Source organism: Lethenteron reissneri, chromosome 16, assembly GCF_015708825.2.
Source record: "Lethenteron reissneri isolate LAM-NWPU_2019-01 chromosome 16, ASM1570882v1, whole genome shotgun sequence".
Classification (NCBI taxonomy): domain Eukaryota; kingdom Metazoa; phylum Chordata; class Hyperoartia; order Petromyzontiformes; family Petromyzontidae; genus Lethenteron; species Lethenteron reissneri.
The window spans coordinates 13,153,200-13,175,809 of record NC_083794.1 but is presented as its reverse complement, the minus strand read 5'-3'; the positions used below and the strand labels follow the sequence as shown (position 1 = coordinate 13,175,809).

The following is a 22,610-nucleotide window of genomic DNA, read 5'->3' as shown; positions in this document are numbered from 1 at the left end:
ATTTTCCAGGCACACTGTTTCGAAATGGACAGGTGGTCGATAATCTCTTTCTGGGCAACATGGTTTATACGGTAAGCAAGATTTATTCTCGAAATACTACAAGGATTTTGTCTGCAAAATAACGTGTATAATCTACGTACAAATGCTGCGTTCATAAATACTTATGCAACCTTGGTATGGCGCTAAAAATGCAGAAGATATATTGCCGTAGTTTGTTTAGGTTAAATGTACAGCCATTTGTCAATCCACTGATGGATGAGGGCCATATGAGTTATGGCGTTTACTTCACCATAATTTACCATGCTGGTCAGTGTGGGTTTTTGTGAAGAGAGGGAAGAAGCCTTGGCTCAGTTCAACTATCGCTGACCACTGATGTTAGCCATGGCTGGGAACCAACCTCAGGTTGCTGTTACATTGGTAAGAGAATAATAATTTTGTTACGTGGTAAAATATGTTCTCAAAGTTTTGCGATCGTGAGTACTCGACATTGTTAGACCTTTGAATTGTAGATGATGGTGATTGGAAAAAGGCACCACTGTTGGTGCTGATCGAAATCCGTGAAGGTAGCCTGACCCAGAGCAGCGGCCTCGCCCGTGATCCCACACAAAGCGAGTCGTAAACTTTGACTGCCTAGAGTGCTAGGAGATTTCTTTGTGTTTTTCAAGTAAAATCCCCTCCCCCCCCAACGATAATTGAGAAGTCCACGACTAAACACCCGACATTTGGGAGCGTGTGTGGCTGTGTGTGGCCACACATCGCTTCTGTAGAGCATACACGTGTTAGCAATGAATTCTGGGCACCATTATTGTTGTTTTTGACCCCCTATTTGCATATTGTCCGCCGTTTTCCTACATCGGGAGCTCGTGTAACACGCACGCCCGCTTAAACATTTCCTGCCGTATGAACCCTTCACATTTGAGGGGTTTCCTGGAGAAAAAAAAGGTTGATCGCCCACGTGGATATAGATTGAGATAACCAATTCGAGCTTCATTTGAACACTTCACAATTAACTTTTGTCAAGTTTTATTGCATCATCTCTCCCACGGATGGCCGCACAATGAGCTTAATACACTCTTTTCCATCCTCTTAAATCCGCCTGCTCTCAACAAAGCCTGCATCCTGGACAATGGGATTTTGTGGGTATTGAGTATTTTTTCCCCCCAGAACACCTCTCATTTGGAGATGTAGGGATAATAACGATAAAAATGTTGTTTTTGGATGGAGCGCCTCTCCGAAACGACGGGGCGTCTCAGAGCGCTGTACATCTCATCTAAAACATCTGATAGGGCAGCCCCATTGGGAGCTGTCCCTGTGGACACAAGGTGGCTCGGCACCTGGTGTTTGTCTGCCAGTCGAAGGCGGTGATCTGTATGTGTAAACCCAGCGTACACCATAACCCACAGCCACGTCTGTCGCCGTGTTGCCTCGTCCAAAATATTTTCCATTTCCCGACTTTTGCGTCTCAGATGCTCGCAGTGATGGATAAATATCGTCGGTGGTAGTTTTTCAAATGGTAGGCCCATGGCCCAATATGACCACCGCTGTCATGTGACGTAGTTTCAGATTGGTGGGTGCTTTCTATAACTGACTGGCAGACTTCAAGGAAATTTGCGGGCTGCAGTTATGACACGAATAGCAGGATTATGTACTGTATGTTGAACTTCTTTCGTACCTTACGAAGCCAACCGCGTTAATCGGAGGTGCGGGAGTGAGATGTGGACTCACTCCATGAACTTGTTCATTTCTGTTTTTAGTACGTAGTCATCACGGTATGTTTGAAGGCTGGGCTCGTGACATCTGCGTGGACTAAGGTAGCGTCGCACCCATACCATGCGGAATGCACAATTTACGCAGTCAAATTGATGCAATTAAACGGACTGAACAAGGTTTTATTTTCATGTATGGTTGTTTTTTTAATGTATAATTATTCATGCATCACAAAAGTAGATAACTACATATGAATAATAAAATAAATACTTAATATTACTTAACTGGTATTTTATATACATATTTAAATTGGAAATATCTATAGAGAAATCAAAAAGTATGAGGCACTGCAATACAGCCTCAGGTGCATGATATCATTCATTAAAAGACGCACAAATAGTTTTCTGAGCCGATTTGTTGTCCTCTTCAGTTCACACACCTGGCGATCTGGGGCAGCATCGCCATGTGGATCGTCTTCTTCCTCATCTACTCCGCGCTGTGGCCGCTGATCCCCCTCGCGCCGGACATGTCGGGCCAGGTCAGTCGCTGCCCCCCCTGGCCCCCCTCCCAACCCCCTCCCTCTCCCCGGCCCCCCCACACGGTTCCCATGCCCCCACACTCGGGGTGGGGGGGGGACGGGGGAGATTTTCGCCGGCCTCCTCGCCCCGTGATTTCCCCAAGTTTACTTTGCGGTTGTGTTATTACTATTTGTATAATGTTTAAAAATTGCTTTCCCATAATGCACTATTTAAGCAAGGGGTTCTTTCCTGCTCCCTGTGCTTTTTCAGTCAGAATGAGATTTCATGCGGGGGGGAGGGGGGAAGCAAGGGAGGTAATAATTGGGGAATTAATAGCGTCGGCGAGAAAAACAGGAGCCAGATGGGCAGCCAGCTGTGACGGGACAACAGGAGGGGGGGAAACTCACCGGCCCTTAGTCCCGTTCGCCCATTTGTCCCTCTGCTTGTCCATCTGTACGTACGTACGTCCGGACGTCCGTGCGCGAAGGAGCCGCGCGTACGCGTTTGTGCGTTTCGTGAGAGTACGTGCGACGGGCCGAAAGCTGGGCAGTGTGCCGAGAGGGCCCAGCGCCACACACAGGTGCCGGCTTTAAACGCGGATTGCGCCGGTGCGCAGGCAGCTTCTCTTCCCACATCCGTTGCCGGAAGAGCGCAGGCAAAAAAAACTCGTTGACCCTCTTGAGTGAGAGTAAAAATGCACTCGTTTTTGGAATTTGACCTGTTGGCATTTGCACACACGTGTCATTGTTTAGCGGCTTCTACTGCTCCGGTAACGGCGCAGTGGAAGTGACGTTTAATGAGTTGTGCAACTAGGTTCAGTCTACGTTTTAAGCAGGAGCGTTGAGTCTTGGCGACACACACACGTCGATCACTGCTACTTTAGCACAGCAGCGTGTGTACAACGTGCCGTTGCATCCACGTGAAAAAACGTTGAAGGTTCACGAATCGGGCAGCGAGCATGCATTGAGATCTTCGTGCTGAGATTGCCGCAAAAAATTGACTTGCACATTTCTTTCTGCAAAAAAGCAGAGGGAAAATGAATTGCATGCAGTCGAGAGTGTTCCCATGTGGCTCTTAACGCTGCTGGGAGTTGGGAGAATAAATTGTGATCGACAGGTGAAGCTGTGCTTGGTCAATTTGCAAGCGATTTTGGCGAAGGTGCAGGTTGTGTGTCGTGAGCTTTTTCTCGCCGCTTGCTTTTGTTGGCCGGGCGGGGCGGCAGCTGTGGCCTTTGGAGGGCAGCGGAGGGCTAAGGTAAGCAATGCCTTTTGATTGAATGAAGAATTATATTTAAATAGCCATTGGTAAGGCACCTCTGAGGGTCCGAGCCAACGCCAGCAGCTCATTAACGAGCAGGCGATTAACGAGCGGACAACTTTCATTCCTTCTTGATGATTTTTTTTTCTTCACCCACCCCCCACTTTCCTCCGCCTCAACTGCTCCCTACCCTTATGAAGCAGCCACTTTTGCTCCCCGTGGCTCCATGGAGCCACACTTATTTTCACAACATTTGAACACAGTTCACGGTCGTGCTCCCTAATTTGCACGCGCGGGATGCATTCGTCAGTGATTGTGCACAACTGGATTATAACAGTGTCTGGGTCAATGCGTATCACCTAATATATATACATAAACTGTACATTGGTCTCCTTTGTCCGTTTGTTATTTTCATAAAGGAGACGATCAGTATTCCATTGCTGTGCATTGGGATTCCAGCAGTCAGTTGGCACACGCTTTGAATCAATATATTTTCTAAATTAATATCCATAATAGATGTTTTTTGGGTTAGATCGCGTAAATATACAAATGTCGTTAAACCCGCCACCACCCGACACAGCCAAGTAGAAAGGTTTGTCACGTAAACAAAACATGCAGATTCGTTACTAGTTCAGCACACCGGTGTGTTGGAGAATAAACCCACAACATTTACAATTCGAGTACGACGTTTCACCAATATCTTCTGGGTTCTTTCGGTAAAGTCATGTAGAAGGGAAATAATAAAATAATAAAAAATGAAACATAATCAAATAATTCTCACGACGTTTCGGCTACAACGCAAGCAGCCGTCCTCAGGTGAAGAACAGGTCTGTCGGAAAGACGCTGTCAGGTCTGTCGGAAAGACCTGTTCTTCACCTGACGATGGCTGCTTGCGTTGTGGCCGAAACGTCGTGAGAATTATTTTATTATGTTTTATTTTTATTATTTTATTATTTCCCTCCTACATGACTTTACCGAAAGAACCAAGAAGATGAATCCCTGCAGTCACAAAAGCTTTAAATCGAAGTTTCACCAATAATTATTATTATTTTGATTCTGATCTTTGCCATTGGTAGCGCAGAAACTCGATAGAAATTGAGTTTGCCTCCACCGTCACTATCGCCGCCACCACCATTATTCCAGCCACCGTCATTATCGCCGCTCCGATCGCCAACACAATCACCGGCGCGCTGTTTGGCCGCGGCCAACCCCGGCGTTGGGTTCGGCGCGCCTCCTCCTGTCCAGCGTAGAAGCTCAGCTGCAAACGGCGGCCCAGTTAATCTTCCGGCGCCAGGGACCCAGCCCCGCATAATGCGCACTTTGCTGCCGTAATGGCTTCTGGCGAGAGTCTGTAAGTGTTTTCGCAATTACTGTCTGGCAGTTTGGCCTCAGGGCTGGCTCCGTCGCCCCGTCACAGTGAGTCCGCACGTGTGGCCATATTTATTTGTGTTGTGCATTTTTGACACTTTTCCGTGTCCCAAGCCGGGTGACTTGAGGGATGCGCTGGGGCTGGACGGCAGGGTACCCTGCTGTGTCGGGTGTAGATGCGCACGTGTTTTTTTTTTCTGCCAGGCTGGATTAGTCCGCCGAAAATAAAAAACAACATTGTTTGTAGTCGATTGTGAATCCACTGCTGAATGAAGGCCTCCTCACACTGTATTGTTCTTGGAGGTTGTTCGACCATACTTTACCACACTGGTCGATGCCGGTTGGTGATTGGGGAACTAGGACCGGTTCAGATGTCACTCACCACTGACGCGAGCCATGGCGTGGGATTCGAACTCATGTGACCAGGTTCAAGTCTGCCTCATGCTTTTTGAAAATTCCCCACGCCCAGATGTGGCTCAGGGCGATAATTGAGGATTGTGTAAACACCGGCATATTACCGGTGCATTGGCTGCACCTGCACTGTGGAGAACGGACAGCAGCCCTTAGTGGGGTCACGCCCATTGCACCTCCGCTCGTGTGAGCCACTCTTCTTCGAGGATAAGTGAAACATGTCAGGAGGAACCGCCCACTATCCATCACGCCGCAGTGTAACGTGACAAAAGGGTCCACCCTGCAACTGGTTGATTTATTAACAAACTCAGTTTAGCGGTGAGTGAGGAGAGATGGACGGTGATTCGGTGACACTTTAACTTGTCCAGAAGTGTCAGGTTTGGAGGGCACATTATGCTCTTGGCAGCAATGCAGGCATCTCTCAGCATCCGTCCATTTGTAGTCCATTTGTAGTCCATTTGTAGTTCACCTGCAGCAGTGAGCTACGCATCTGTCGCACGTGGGGGGGGGGGGGGGGGGGGGAATGGCCGACAACAGCCTCGTGTGCTTGGCAGGCTTTTAACGTGACACCGAAACGTTGTTAAGTGCCGGATAGCTTCATAAATAGGGTCCGTGTGGAATGTAGCCAGAGAACCGGAGTTTAATGACAAGTGGGCTGGAGCCATTGGATGTATAACCTTGCCTTGGACACTAATTCCACGCATTCCATGTCTGGTTTCTACAGCAACCTCGTTCTCATCAACATGTATACATCGAGTAGTAAACATAGCTGGATCTTGTTCCGACGCAACACTGCCGTCGATTGTTTCGGCCCATTTCCACGAGCACAGCTGATGAGGTGTTGCTACGCGGCAATTTGTGACAACTGGTGGCCCGTTTTCCCTACAGCGGCCATTTAGCCACAGAGCATAAATCAATTGCCGCGTTGGTCAATGCGGCGGCCGCTAATTAACGGGGCGCGGTGTCGCACGGGAATCTGTGCAGCGGACGTAAATAGGCCCCTTCTGTACACACGCTCACGGGTTTCGGGTGGCCGTGGGCACGCACGTGTTGCCCGCGTGCACATTACCACATCGCGCAACAATCGTGCGGTCCTGAAACACTCGTGCGTTGTGACGCTCAAATTCATGGCAGTGTGCGCACGTGCACGCGTGCCTGTGCATGTACGTGTGCGTGTGTTAAATGGCGTTGTGTTTCATAAAAAGCGCGCACTGGGCGTTTTCTCATCCCCGCAACCATGCGCCGCCCCCCCCCCAGCCCACGTGTGCCTGTGTGCGACCCGCACGTGTGTGTGCGTGCGTTTGTTGGACTGCTGGTATGTGCGCAAGGCCCCGCGTGCCTACGAGCCGCCGCAGAAAACAAAGAGTGAATGTGATGGCCTAGGGAGAGGAAGCAGGGATTGGCGGAGCCTGCGGGAAGCGCTTGTATTTCTAATTGCCTCAATCGGCCCACGCTGGGCCCCGGCGCTGGCAGCCGGCCCACCTATTCAGCATGCAATCACCACCAACAGTTTCCTTTCTTAAACGCTCTTTTGTGCCGCTCCCCGTCTTGTATGTATATACCACCGGCAAATAATGAAGAGACTCCAGCCAGCAGGTGCTAGGTCACTCGCAATGAAGTGCACAGTGAGGCCATCATGGTCTGGGATAATTTCTTCGCCGTTAATTGTTCCCCCTCACTTTGTTTTCAATTCGGTCCAAATTGGGGTCCACGGCTGCCCCCCGCGGGTCTCTTCTCCGCAAGCTGTACGGCCTGTCCCTGCCCACCACCGAGTCTTTGGCTTATATGGCTCCCCCCCCCCCCCCCCCCCCCTCTTGGCGAAACCACCGCCACCATCGATCATTGCCGTCTACCGTTGTCGCTCACTTAATATTTGCGTTCCTCTCGCAGGCCGGCTCATCATCCCCCTCCCCGATGCAGAAAATGAATGAATGTTTACTTGGGAGTACCATACGCAAACTGCCTCCATCTTTGAGGTGTGCTCGTGGGGGGCTCGCTTCACCGGCATCGCGCTGGAGCCAATTCTAATGGGCAACCGGTGCTTTGTGAGCGGGTTTGTACAAATAGGGCTCGTTGGACCACCCCGCACCTGGATGGCTTTGTGCGGTTTGGTGAAGCCGGGATATCCAGGACCGGTTCAGATGTCACTCGCCACTGACGTTGGTCGTGGCTGTGATTCGCAGTGTGCTGTCATTACAGAACAAACTATGTTTTGTTTGCCTAATGGAGGTTTTTTTGGGTTAGATCTCGTAAATATAAATGTGTGGTTAAACCCGCCACCACCTGACACAGCCAATTAGTAAGGGTTGTCACGTAAACAGAGCATGCCAATTAGTTACTAGTTCAGCACACCGGTTTGTTGGAGAGTAAACCCACAACATTTACAATTCAAGTACAACTTGTTGCTGGTAATTACAACCAGCCTCACCAGGGTAAATTTAGAAAGTTAACACTTGATGTATATACGTGTAGATTTTTGTTGTAATGCAAATTTTATATATCACAATTGCAGGAAAATTAGACAACTCTATTTACCCTCATTAATGGAGCAAGATGAAACCAATATAATCTGTATCAAATCCTATTTGTACGTACTGACCACGAAGCCAATAACATGACCGTTTAGTTATTTATATTTCAGTGCCACATTTATTCATGCTTTATTGACCTTTAATTATTTAAATAAGTGGCTTATGTACAACCATTCATCAGGAAACGTGTTTACGAGGCCCATGGTATAAAGTGCAGTCTCAACTCTGATCCGCTGTACCTCTCTGGCCTCTCGATGTGCTGTGAAGAAGGGTTATTTGCTGAAACGTCACCTCATGTATTTTTCCTTTAAGGCCACAGTGTTATTGACGAGTTTGGCTTTTGTTACTTGTGCTTGTCGAACACTGCCAACGCAGCACCACCAAATAATTAGCTTAACTTGAAATTAATCCTTTGGTAATTCTTGCAAAGGTACGTATTAAACGAATATCGTTGCAAAACTAAACCCATGCTGGTCACGTAAAAAATAAAGTCTTAAATTCAATTACAGGGTGGCAGCCTGGCTATAAGTCTCCACCGAAAACGCTGCGAAGGTTGCTCCTAATCCCACCTGAATTACGGCACTGCGCGGCAAGAGAATTGCGTGAGGCGCTGGGTTGCATTCCTCAAATGAAAGGGATAAAAGGGTATTTCATGCTTTGATCCTGTGATGCCCTCCTTGCCGGGGCTTCCGAGCCTTAAGCCCTTATCACGGGTTTGTAGTGTGACATGGGGCGGAATAAAAATGTGCGCGGGTTGCTCATGGCCCTGTTGCTTAAGGCTCGCACAATTGCTGCCACTGCAGAACTCCGATCGTGCATTCGATTTAGTTCGCACCATTGGAGGTGCGGCGAAAGGGCAACAAACTAAACACAAAAAGCAGTGATCTAGAAATGAGTTTTCAATCTAGATTTAAAAGTGCATAGCTCCAGTGCCTTCCTAATATTAGAAGAGCGTTCCAGACGGCCGCAGAAGCGCACCTGAAAGCGTCGCGCGATGCGGTGACCATCGTTGGTCAATGGCTAGCCAAAAGTCAGTGCTGTAAGGATGATTCTAGATTTGAAGCTTTCGCGACTGCAAGTATTCATATTCTTAGGTTTTCGGTAAAGTCACGTAGGTAAAAAATATAAATTAATTAAAGTAAAATAAATGTATGATACAGCTATCGTGCTGTGACGGTTCCACCTGAAGACGGAAGCTTGTGTTGCCTCCGAAACGTCGTGATTTTTATTTTATTTTACTTTTATTATTTTAATTTTTTACCTACGTGACTTTACTGTAAGGATGACTGAAGTTTGTGTGATGGTTTATGCTCCTTGACGAGATCAGCGAAGAACTGTGGTTCATTTGTGGCAGGCACTTTGTGCGCAATCAATGCAACTTTAAAAATCATTGGGAGCACAAAAAAAACATCGGCATGCATTTAAGGCCTTGAGCTCTTAGTGGGAGTCATTGGACTTGCCAGGCTCTGCTTGCTCTGGCGGGAGTAGGGAGGTGTGCTGCTGGCTGTTGGCATTAGGGAGGGGCTCTGGAAAGCTGGGTACGGCTCAGATTGTTTGTCCACATGTCTAGCGAGCACGCTGGGGGTTGAGACGGATGTTTGTTTGCTTTTTTGCTTCCAATAACACTTCGTGGTCTGCATGCATGCATGTGCAACCAATTTTTTGAAAATGCACAGACCCGGGGCAGGAGGCTATCGTTCATGTGCTCACAATGTTTTTTTTCTGTATTCCCCGTCACATTGAGAAAAGCGCAGGGTCAACGAATGTTTTTTTTCTTTTTCCCACAACCAAAATCAATAAATACAACGAAGAAAAGGAGCTAAATAATTTTAACAGATCAACTTCCGAGACCGTAGCTATTGCAGTCTTTAGGAAGCCAGTGCCCATGTTAGGGCACTGAGTCAGCGCCGATGAGACACGAGGATTTAGCACCGGGGCAGAAAAACAGCCGGTCTGTCAAAGTTCCCATGCACATTTCGATTTAAAGCTTTCGTGACTGCAGGAATTAATCTTCTTGGTTCCTTCGGTAAAGTCACGTAGAATGGAAATAATAAAATAATAAAAATAGAGTCTCTGTCTTCTCGACAGACCTGTTCTCCACCTGAGGACGGCTGCTTGCGTTGTGGCCGAAACGTCGCGAGAATTATTTTATTATTTTTTTTATATTTTTATTATTTCCATTCTACGTGACTTTACCGAAAGAACAAAGAAGATGAATTCCCATGCACAGTTATATTGGCGTTCTTAACAGAGTGGTGAAACAACTCTACGCAAGGGAAAAAAATAATCTCACAATTTGTACTAATAGGGTTTTTCCCCTTTTTCTGGCAACAAAACTGACACCTTTTGCGAGGAATCATGCTTACATTAACCACAATACTTGCAGTCAAATGCAAACAAAAAACAATACTCTGATCATTTATGCATTGTCTTTGAAACTGATTGGTCCACACCAGATTGTTTTGCTTTTTTTTTGCATTTGACTGCAAGTATTTTGGTTAATGTAAGCATGATTCCTTGCAAAAGGTGTTGTTGCCAGAAAAAAGGGGAAAAACCCTATTAGTATATTTTGGTACTGGCAAAGGAGGTCCCTCACAATTTGTGTTTGATGTGGGTTGGTCTTCATGATGTATTACAGTTAGAGACATAGAACAGATGATTGTCTTCTTCTGTGGTGAGAACTGTGAAGACATTTGATGGGTCGTAAACTGGTCAGAAGTCGTGCCCAGAATCGTGTTGAAAGTTCAGGGTTAGAGAGGCAGAACTGATTGCACTAGCCAGTCTCTGCTGTTTGTGGACAAAATCCCTGAAGGGCTGATTGAGCCCAGCACGATCTGGAATTGATTTTAACCAGCACTTTGGAGGGTTGCAGGTCCGCGTATAGAAACATTCGCACGTTGCCATTCATGAGCCATTTTTATGGACATTGTTTTTTAAATAAAACAAGCACGACCGATGAACGTAAATTGTTTTACATTCAATGAATACAGTGTGGAGATAGTAGTTGAAAATGTACTCGTGGTGATAGGTGGTGTCCTCAACGTGTTGACTTACGGTAAAAAAAAACCTGCGTCTACAAAATTCCGGGAGAATAGTGTTCTTACTGACAAAGCGAGTGAAAGTGCTTGGGCTGTGCTGGAGAAGCTTTGTTTAGTAATGCACAGATTTGCATAAAATAGCTCTGAACAGATTCCATGCAAAAAACGATTGCCATTTTGTGTAAAGTCCTTTATTGAAAAACATAAATTCGTGCTTGCACGTGTGATTTTTGTTGTTGTTGCAGAGCACAAATGAAATCTGAGTTGCATAAAAAAAGAAATCTATTCCTCTTTTGGCCTTTAAGCGATGTGCTTCTCGGGGGTGTTTGAGGTTATTGGACACGGTGGGTTTTTTTCAAAACAAAAACATCCGACCGAACTTCTTTTTTTTCCCCATTGGCCCTTGCGGGATTTCGCAAAGCCTTGGGCCCTGCACAGTTTACCGTGCGCGTGCTTCGTGTTCACGTATATTTGTGTATGTGTAAGCCCGTGCGTGCAGGGCTTGTGTGCGTGCAGGTGTACTAACCCACCAACTCGTGCTCTCCGTACACTTAGCTCCACAGGTGGGAACGCTAGTGTGCACGTGTGTGCACGTGTGTTCCTGTGTGGGTGGAGCCGTTGACACAAGTGGTTAGTGCACGAACCCAGAGCGACCCGAGTTCGATTCGTGTCCACGGCTAGCATCAGTGCCATATATCTAAACCAGTCCTGGAGTACTCGGCCTACCCTAAGTCGACTCGACTTTAAATGAGTACTGTGCCTGGCACAGTGTATAAACATTGGCACTTGGGAGACGAATGTGACCGGGCTTGGTTCTCGCCATACCCGTATCTTTGGTGTGCCTTTCCGGCCTTCATAGGCACTGCTTGCTAACAGCACTGGCCACAGCAGTCTGTACCGTGGCTATACGGGTGATGTTAATCTTTGTCGCGTGTTCACATGTGCTTGTGCGGATGGGGGAAGTGGTTCTTTTTTTTTGACGGAGGTTGACTATGCAAGTGACTGTCTCCCTCCCCTAGGGAGTTAATCTGCTCCTACAATCATCTCTCTCATCCCTTTGCGCTACAACAACAAATCGTGGAGGAAGTTCTTGGGGTAGCGGCTGCATTATTAAATACATGTATTGTGTAACACGAGCCTCATGGCAAGACGCTTCTATCTGTGCATATGGACAAAAAGAGAAAAAAGGAAAATTGTAAACAGAATATTGACAAAACTCAGGCGTTTTAAATTGCTGTGTAAAGGATTTCCGGTAGCATATGTGTTGCGGTTGAAATCTGCAGCCACAGAAGAGAAACAGCTCAGAGTTGCACTGAATGGCTTCTCGTGATGTGTGTGTGGTTTGCAACATGTGGGTTTTATGTTGTGTCTGCAGTTTTAAATCCGGGAAAAGAGAAGCCAACAAGTAGATCAAAGTCCATGGGATCTAACAGATGGTGATTGCCAATGCATGGGAATTCCACCTTATTATTAATCAATATATAAATAGATTATTACAAAGAACATTGGAAACATCATCCGCCATGATCAATCCACAGTTGGATGAATGCCTCCCCCAAAGCTGCCGCCACCTTCTTGTACAATATCTTTGGGACATGTGATCACCTCCAGCATTCCGTCTGTCGGTCGTTATACCACCGCAGTTCTCCTTCAACACTCGCACACAATTCTGTGTTGCAGCGTGCCTCGTCCATGATTTTATGTTCATTCCGCAAATCTTCCCATCCCATCCCAGCTGCCCCTCCTCTCCCACCAACTCCCAACTCCCCCCCCACGCCAGCAGCAGCTGCCAGTCCCCCCTTTCTCGTTAGCCGCAAACAATCTGCCCCTAAAGGAGCCTCGGGGATAATGCCAACGGCCTATAATTACACCTAAAATGTCAATTATTCCATTGGTCCCAGCCTCCCTCTAGACAGGAGCTTGCGATGTGAGAGAAGGGAGAGAGGGGGAGCCTGGGCCACGCTTGCCGGGGATGGGGTGGGAGGCTGTCGCGACGTGGCGGAGGAGTTTTACTGGATTTTACGAACGTTAATTAAATATTTTTTTGTTCTTTTCTTTCCGGGTTGGAATGATGAGAACGTCGGGGGTGTCATTTTTTGTGGACGTGGTGGGTGGGTGGGTGAAGGGGGGGTTGGGGATTTGCTGGGGCTGAAAGGCGAGGAGTGAGGAGAAGGGACGGGACGTGTGTTTTTCACGCCCGTGCTTCGTCGTTCGTCTCCGTACCTTGCCGTCTGTTGATGGCGAAGGTGGATAAAGCGTGCGATAAGGCGCACGGGCGAGGAGGCGATTACGAGAGGCACCTGCAGTAGATAAAACGTTACATCCGGGACGTTACGTGCCTCACCTGAGAGCTGTTCGAGTCGCAGCAAAACATTGTCCTTTCTGGCGCTGGAAGAATTTTAGATTTACCAATCTTCGGCAGACGCAAGCACGCGTCAGTGCCAATATGTCAATACTTCCGAAAATAAGAGCGGCTTTGTCATTGTTGTCACCTCTCCCGTTGAGTAGCATGCATGTGAACTGTGACTGACGTGGTTTGAGACGGTGGGACAGATGGAGGGGAAGATATAAGAGCCCATGAGAGCGTCTGTAAAAAAACAACTGCCTGTCCATTTTGGCTTCTCACTAAATCCCTTACACAGCAGAGGGGCCCTCAAAGCCCTTTTCCCATTGCACCACCGCCATGTCAAATCCACTTTTCGTTAACCTTCAACGGATACATTTTCCCGGTGTGTCATGGCACGTCTGCCCACTAAAGCTGCCGCGATTGAGGATAGAAATGCACATGGGCAGAGCGGAATGGCCACTGTAACCTACATTTAGTTTATCTTGGCAGAGATTCACTCTGACTCACAGCATAAGGGCATTGCTGACAGACTCTCTGCATGTGCAGCACATGTGCTGATTGGTAGCGATCGAGAAGCTGCAACAATGAATCAAAACAATAAATCTGTACAGTATGAGCAACCCCATTGATTCATAAATGCAGTGGATTTTGTTCTTATTTTCTGTTACAACGTTGGAACGGAAAATGTAACTGCTTTGGTGTTAAAATACCAAGAGTATGGATAACCAGACGGCTTAATTCGCCAGATAACCGCGTGTGAAAAATTAAGTGTTGCATTTTTTTCTCCTCTCCTTTTTGGGAGGTGATGTTCCAAAGGATTTTCTAATTCTCGCAGATGGTGCTCGACATTTTGTATGCGTTTAACGGGTGTCAGTGGTGGGGTGTTGGGGGAAACTGGGTACCTAAAGTCGTGAGCCCTTGGGCTCCCTGCCGCCTCGAACACGAAAGCGGTGTGTGAAAAACCGCATCCTAAATGCTATTTATCACCCTCTGCGTGGATGGAGGGGCTTCCAAATCGTGTGCGGCTGGGATTATGCGAGATCCAGACCATGCTGAGTGTCCAGTTGATTGTAAAATCCACATTCTATTTATAGTACATTCAAATGTTTGCTTGACGTAATATTATAGATTACCCCCCCCCCCCACTCCGCATATTGATTGGGTATCTTTCTGAGCACATTAAATACAATTTACAGCTTGCTGCCTGGAATTAATAACGGGTGTGTTACTTGTAATTCACTTTGCCATCTTAGGAGTGGCTTGAAAAAACTATTTTAAGATATTTAAGCTCAACGAGTTCTGCTGTTCATTTGATGATTTACCAACGCAGCAGCCAGCGTGAATCCGCAAAGCGCACTTATGACTGTGTTTAAACTTTGCCACTGGGGAGACAAAGGCGGCTGGGCGTGGTTCTGGCCACCCACCCCCTCGTCTGCCATGCCGGCATTCATAGGTGCTGCTCGCTAACAGCACTTGCCCCAACAGTCTGTTCAGGCTATACGGGGGGGGGGGGGGGGGTCTTTGTATTTGTGCGTGTGTGTGCATCGTGGCATTAATGCACCGTGATCGATGGCTGCACTGAAAATACCCGCTGTGAGGGTCAAGACCTTCTCCATGCCATGCCACCTCCGCATAAACCCTGAAATGCCTCCCGCACGCACCAGGACCCCGTGGCCATCACTCGCACCGTTTATCTTTGGGCCGAAGAGCATTGGCACCGGGACTAATCCAGGCCACCTGTTGGCACGGGGGCAGCCTAAATGCAGCCTAAAATATGCATCATGCTGTCCTGTTAAAAGGAACAAAAAAAATGGACACCTGTTAGATTTGGGATGCTTTTTTTTTCCCCCGCGGCACCCTTGGGCTTTTGTTCTTGAAATGTCAGCCGGAGCACGAGGTCCTGGATTAGTCGTTTTCCGGGTAGTTTTGCTGGACGCTGCCACGTCAGCTGTAAGATGGAAAGTCATAAAATAACACCCTGTTAGTAGTTTAATGCAAATCTCACTTTAAAATCTTCTACAAGGCGTTTAGTTTTGAACCAACCCTTGGCACGTGGCGTTTCAGCCGAAGCAGATGAATGTCCTGTGCTGAATGTGCGTGCATGTGTTTGCACGGACATTGGCCTGGGGATGAATTAATTTTCCTTGCATATTTTTTCGCGGTGTTGTTTTAGTTTTATCTCTGCTAGACCGCTGTCGTTTTATTTTTTCTCGGACACAGTTATGTGAGCAAGGCCAGTGGTGTTCCATTGCCTTGGGCACATTCAAGTATGCAAAAACACAACTTTTTTGAGCATCAACACTATATTCTTTCCATGAAAGAGTTTAAAAGTCATTTCAGTTTCTCTCCCTCTCTCTAACAGCTTCTGACGCAATAGCCTCTGGATCTCAACCAACCAACCACCCACCAAACCCTTCCTGCCACCTCCCCACTCTCTACAAATACAATGCCTAAAGCTTTCTTGGTGGTCTCATATGTGGAGTTTAAATTGCAACGGTGGGATTTTGGGGGCAGACCATGTAAGGCAGGGAAGGCGCGCCAACGATAATGCTCGGTTGTTTGCTCATCTGTCCGCAGCTCATCACTATCAGACACGAGCGCGTTCAGGCGACCTACATGCCCCCTCGGCGTTTCGTTACTGCCCGAATTTACCCTGAATATGTCAATCGACGCTGACTATTTATTGTCGACAGTGTTGTTTTTTTTTTCTTCTTGCACCCAGCATTTCTTACGACTGGGTTACTCTCCGGTAAATGTTCTCTGCCAAACAATGCACACATACTTGGAAGTGATGAAAGGGCGGTTGGATTGTCTTTTCTATTTGTTCCCTTGAGACTGTTTAAAAGACAAACACGTACATGTGAATGTTTCAACACTGCAATAAATGGACTCCAGTGTTTTGCAGGTGTGTTCATTATGTGAACGTGGTTGCGGATTCTGGGTTCATGCTGCAAGCAACGTTTGACTCAATTCACGCATTAAGTTTTCACAGATTATATATCTTTATATATTTTAACTGTAATGTGGTTTCTTTTTAAATATGAAGTCACTTTACATTGGTTTCTTTCTCACCGCCCCACAGGGTGGGGTATATTATTTGGGTATCATCAAAAACTGATATCAAATCATCCTTAAAAACCTATAACTTTACATTCATTTTAACAGTTGCAACGGACAAGCCCAGCTGAAGGCCTCTCCACGCCATGCAGGTCGTGGGGATTGTTTGATTTTGCTTCACCACACTGCTCAGGGATGGTGAAGGCTGGTGGCGCGCTCCCACCCTCTGACAAACGTAGCACCGCAACACCTTCATGAAACGGTGGTCGGCCCTTCAAGCGCTGTCCAGGCCCCAGCCTGCTTGGCTTTGTTAGATCTGATGAGAGGGTATGAAACCACGGTGTGTGAACCGCGAATGCGGTGGAGTGGTGGACGCGTGCATCGATGTGTCTGCGTTTTGCCCACAGGCGGTCGGTGCGCTGCGCTACGAACCCGGCTACCCGGGTTCGATTCCTTCTCGCGGCCAACATCGGTGACGATTATCTGAAACGTTCCTGGGCCTCCCATAGGTCGATTCAGACTCAAATTGAGTACCTGGTGCGGTGTGTAAACATCGCCATTGGGGAGACAAAGGCGGTCGGACATGGTGTCGGCCACCCACCCCCTCGTGTGCCGTGCCTGCCTTCATAGGTGCCCGCCGCTAACAGCACTTGCTCCAACGGTCTGTTCAGGCTATCCGGGGTATCTTAGTCTTTGTCTTTGTGTTTTGTCCACAGGCGAGTGCCCTCTTCAGGTCGGGCGTGTTCTGGATGGGCCTCTTCCTGGTGCCGATCGTGTGCCTCATGCGGGACGTGGCATGGATGGCGTGAGTGACGCAGGCCATTTTCATCGCCATCGCCATCGGTTAGCACGGTCGGCTACGTACGGTGCGAAAGAAGTTCAGCACACATAAATGAGCCACGATCGACCCGCTGCTGGATGAAGGCTTTCCCAAGCCAGAATCAGGATATTTATTGATACTGGAGGAATCCGATGAGCTATAAAGCTCTTTGCCACCACCATCCCTCACAGTCTCGCGATGCCGCAATTCACCCAGCGACTTCGCCCGAGCCGATCCCATCGCTTCATGCGGACGTCCTCTTTTTGTGGCGTTGTTTCACTCGTTGGGTTGCGACTCTGCCGCTGGTCTCAACCGCAAGCCGTAACTCCTGCTGCGAGCGACGCATTCTGACCATACCCACTTACTATTCTGAAGGCGAGTAGTTCATTTACGGGCTGTTTATACCTCGCAGCTGAGCGCACGCACACACGCACGCACACTGTGGCTCGGTTTAGTGTTTACCTCAATACAGTGAATGTATATCTTACTGCTGGACTGGCTGTGTGTGCCAATAGTGAAAGTAGTTGGAAGAGCAATCTTTTTTATGGCTGGGAAGAAAAGAGAAAGTTTGACATTTTACCGGTAGGACTTTTTTTGCCCACGAGATATTGATACGTTATTTCGATTTTCATTCACTGTAGGTTTTTCTTTGTCACATTTTACACGTATGGGCTGATTAATTAATTGATACGCCACTGATTTTTAATGACCTGGGAATTTTTGTGATATTCTGTGAAAGCGATTGCTCCGTAACTCGCACAGGAGTGCGCTAAAAGATTGAATGTATATAGCGATTGGTGGCGCTTTGGAATTCTCTCATATCTACCCATTATTTGAATGGGGTATCTATAAATGGATTACCCTTGTGCTGCCTAATTGGAAAGTCTAGCATCGCATGTTGTTTACATTGGTCTTCGCATGCACCTCTGTAAGGAATTGGCCGAACATCGCATCGCAGGATCCTCTTCAGTGCCGAGTCTCGAGGCCTCGAGCGAGGCTTTTTCGAGGGGTTGAAGGACGCTTAAATAAATCTCGTTATAAATTCACACGGAGGGGCCCCACTGCGCTCGCTACCGGGGGGACGACAGCAATTAGGGGCACCGCGTGACGACTGCTGCTCTTGGGGGGGGGGGGGCTCAGAGTTGCCCACCCGTTCCCCCGCCACCCTCTCTCTCTCTCCCACCTCCACCACCACCGCCACCACCCACGAGGGTCGATGCCATCCCCGCGAGGGCTGGCAAGCCCCCACACGCTTTCGCCCAGCGCCAGGCAATTATCCACCGTGACTGCTCAGATGCGCTCACAGACCCGGTTGGGGAGGGGGGGGGGCTTGTGGCTTCTCCCTCCAAAGTGCTCCCCTCTCCCCCCACACCCCACTTCGTCGTCAAGCTGTTACCATTTGAGAGGAAATCCTAAAAGCCGAAATGATTTTTTTGGTGGGGGGATGGTGGGCGGCGGGGGGGGGGGGGGTCCGGATTTGAATTTGATCCGCCGAGTGTTTATTTTAACCGTTTTATTACCTCCCTTTTCTCGTTGTTTTCGTTGCACGATGTGAAACCTCGAATAATTCGCAAGTAAAGCCGTCGGCAAATCTCATTATTAGAGTGTGTTTTCACTGTATAGTTTTACGCGAACATATTTTTTTATCTAATGATAATATAACTGAAATTAAACGAAAATAGGTGAAACCAGAAAGCCTTATTGTACCCAACTTGTATTCATTAATGAAAGTAAATGTTATTACATAATTTACTCTATCCATGTAAAGTACAATATACATGTCAGTCTCGTTATTAGATTGCTATCGCCACTGCTAATAGAGATTAGTTATCGATGTTATTATGGCTAATGTCAGTTTTGAGCTGACTTTGTCACAGTTATCGCTTTTCACCTGTGACCCTACACCTGCGTATGCGTGCAGATGAGTGTGGCAACGTCCAACGTTAAAAGCCTCAACTACTTGCAAAACAGGACTGTGCGCCTTTTGGCGTTCTCTGGTCTAACACCGTTTTGAAACGAGGCTCAAAAGAAAGCTGTCTCTGGTGTGGATCAATCAGTTTCAAGGACAATGCATATATTATCAGTGTTTTTTGTTTGCATTCTGACCACAAGTATTGCGGTAAATGCAGACATGATTCCTTGTAAAAGGTTTCAATTTGGTGTTTTAACATCTCAACACAGCTGTTTTGTTGCCAGAAAAAAAAGTTGAAAACCTATTCTCAAACAGAACTGTCTTCCTGCCTTGAGTGTCCGTGCATATCATAGCCTCGCTTGTACGTACGCCCACGACCCAAATCGCCCAGAATTTGCCCTCGTCAGGTCTCGGAAACTAATTGGGGTTGAGTCTGCAAAGTGTTAGAACGGGCAAACCACGGTGCGTACAACAGGTATCGAGGGTTGCTGCGGGGCTACGTTGCCAGCAGAGGGGGCAATGCATCAAAATCCATTGCACCGTGCTCCCACATTTGCGCTCCCACATTTCACCAACAACATTGAACGGGCTTGGTGAAGTACCAACCAATACCCCCCCCCCGCGACCCGCACGACGTGGGAAAACCCCTCATCCAGCAGCGAATTAACAAAGTGCTATACATGTGCACCTCATGTACAACAAAGATCCCACGTATAGCCTTAACAGGCTAGGGGCAAGTGCTGTTAGCGAGCACCTATGAAGGCCGCAACGGTACACGAGGGGGTGGGTGGCCAACACCACGCCCGACCGCCTTTGTCTCCCTAGCGGCGATGTTTATACACAGCACCAGGTACTCATTTGAGGCTGAGTCGACCTAGGGGAGGCCCGGGACCGGTTCAGATTATCGTCACTGGTGTTGGCCGTGAGCGGGAATCGAACCCGGGTCGCCAGGTTCATAGCGCAGCGCGCTAACCGCCACACCACCGCTCCAACCTCATGCACACGCACTTACACGCAAACTAAGTACATGGTCTCGCACGCATGATATTTGCCCTGGTGCACCGCATTTACCGAGTGGGAATGTGCCATGCTGCAGACCACCTGCCTCTTGATCTCACCCCGACCCTTGAGAAAGAGGATCGCCTCATCCTCACTACCCCCCCACAAAGCCGTTCCTTTTGATCCGCGCCTCCCAGAGCCCTCTCCATTCCTCCTAATATCCCACTTTTATGTATGAATTCACGACGTTTTCATCTCCTACCTCGTTCCCCGCCCTTCTCTTCGCTCTCTCCCTGTGAACTGCGTTCCTTTTTTTCTCTTCGTCCTTGAACTTTTTTTTTTACTCGCAGCGCTGCTTTAGTGTAAGTTTTGTTTAATTTATTTTGACACCCAGCAAAGATATATTTGATTTAGTTCTTTGCACATTTCTGTAACGTTCTCGCACGCGCTGACGTACGCCCACGCGTTGGCTTGTCGTTTGTCTATTCTGTCTGCAGGTGACGGTGCTATAGGTGTGTGCGTGAAGGGGAGGCGTGGCACAGTGGTTAGAGTGCTGCGCGACGAACCTGGCCACCCGAGTTCAATACATTGTCATGGCTAAAACCAGTGACGATTATGTGAAACGTATCCTGGCCCTCATCGAGGTCTGCTCAAATGAGTACCTGGTGTGGTGTGTGAACATCGGCACTGGGCAGACAAAGGCGGCCGGTTGTGGTGCTGGACACCAATTTTCTCGTGTGCAGTGCCGGCCTTCATAGGTGCTCGCTTACAGCACTTGCCCCTTCGGTCTGATAAGGCTACACGTGGGATCTTTATCTTTGGTGTGCATGCAAATGCACGCTCATCACGGATCCTAGCATCTTAGCGTACGCGTGTGTGTCTACGTGTGTTTGTTTGCGCGTCCATGCCCTGTATTTACTGACCAGGATCAAACGAACCTGCTTCAAGAGCTTAATGGATGAGGTCCAGGAGCAAGAGGCTGCCTGCCAGGATCCCGAGAAGGTTCTCATGGAACACCAGCGTGGAAAGAGGTGCGGCGTCCACTCCATGCCTGACTTAAAGACGTAATCCCCCGTCTTTCCAATAATTACCGCTTTAAAGAGACGTCCATGCGTCTCCCTGTCTAAACAGGCGGAATAGTGCGGTGCGCATCTCTTATGGGTGGAGCCGTAAACCGCCGGTGGAAATCCCACACGGTTATCCAAACATGACCACTGTTGGTTTCCAACCGCTATGTGTACACGCACACAGCTCCTGTGCCAATCCACTGCACGCTAATCAGTGCGGTTCGGTGAAGGTGGTGATTATAGATGTGGAAGCATTCATTGAAGTACAGGAAAATAATAGATTTTTCTGCACTGCCCTCTACTGCCGAACACATAGCCCCCCCCCTCCCCCGCCCGCCTCTGCGGCCCTGTGGCAGCCGCTGTGCGTGGCGGTCGTCTGGCATGGTGCTGTCCACGCTCTCCCCCGGTTTGGCTTCTGAGATCGAGTGTGCTGCGGTGCCGGGATGTTGACTCCCTTACCCGGTATGCGGGAGGTTGTGGGTCCGATCCCGACCCTGAAAATGCCTTTTTTATGTTTGGAGTTTGAGTGTCTTTCTCCACGTGGTCGCTTGGAATTTTCTCCGGGTCCTCAGGTTTTCACATTTAGAAACATGCGTTCAGAGTATTTGGCTGCTAGAAATTTCCACGTCATAAGCCACTTCGTCGAGTTATCAGTTGTGGCCAGGTCGCTGGTCACAATTGAAAAAGCGCTCTATAGCGCCGTGTGATTTGCTCATAGGCTGCCTGCCACCGCTTAACCCATCGCAAATTATCTTCCTTGGGCCATGACGCTTTGCTTACGGAAACTCGAGTGCCGCGGTCAATTTTGAGGGCAGTTGTTACGATGACGGAAATCGTCTCTTGACCGTCGTCGTCACGTTTTTGTCACCTCTTCCGCCTGCTGCTGTACGCCGACAGCTTGACGGAGCGAGCGCGCCTCCTGAAGAACGTGTTCCGGAGGACCAACACGGCAGGGTTGCGTCGCTCCGAGTCCATGGACCAGAGTCTCCTCCGTGAGTCTGAGGCTGGGTGTTTCAGCTGTACGCGCGCGTGCTGCAGTTATTTGGCGTGCGGTGCTTTAACATTGACTGTACTTTACACCGATGCGATCATGTGCGTGGTTAGCGTGTGCTGTGCCACGATTCCGACCTTGATAGGCGCTCGCTAACAGCACTTGCTTTGCCCAACAGTTTGTTAAGGCTATATGGGTGGTCTTAGTCTTGTGTGTGTGTGTGCATGCACACGTTGTGACGTTTAGCACACTGCAGTACAATTGCCAAAATCTGGGTTGAATTGGTGACACGAGGCAACATCTGAATCTGGCTTGTAGGAATCGTGATGGGCGCAACAGGTGGCACGGCTGCCTTTGTCTCATCGAGGAGTCGGCAATCAAAATAACAAGCAGAGGGATTTTTGTTAGAATTCGTTTAACAAATCTCAATATTTCAAGAGCCGCAATGCATGTGAATATGAGACAGGTGGTCATCTATAATAACGGCATGAATAGGTCCTTTTAAAGAGCCGCATTTCGTTTCGGAGCTGCAGGTTGCTGGTCCTCTGGCCTAACCAAGCCTGATGGTTCTCTTGCTGCAGCAGGTA

At 48.3% G+C, this 22,610-nt stretch overlaps 1 protein-coding gene across 1 annotated transcript in view; it reads left to right on the top strand.

Moving 5' to 3' along the window:
- The window catches only part of LOC133343010 (probable phospholipid-transporting ATPase IA), a 113,591-nt gene that overhangs the window by 86,263 nt on the left and 4,718 nt on the right, over positions 1–22,610 (top strand). The window contains 6 exon segments of the mRNA XM_061552435.1: positions 10–71; positions 1,755–1,811; positions 2,138–2,245; positions 16,951–17,039; positions 20,892–20,996; positions 21,930–22,024. Coding sequence (XP_061408419.1) covers positions 10–71; positions 1,755–1,811; positions 2,138–2,245; positions 16,951–17,039; positions 20,892–20,996; positions 21,930–22,024 — 516 coding nt within the window.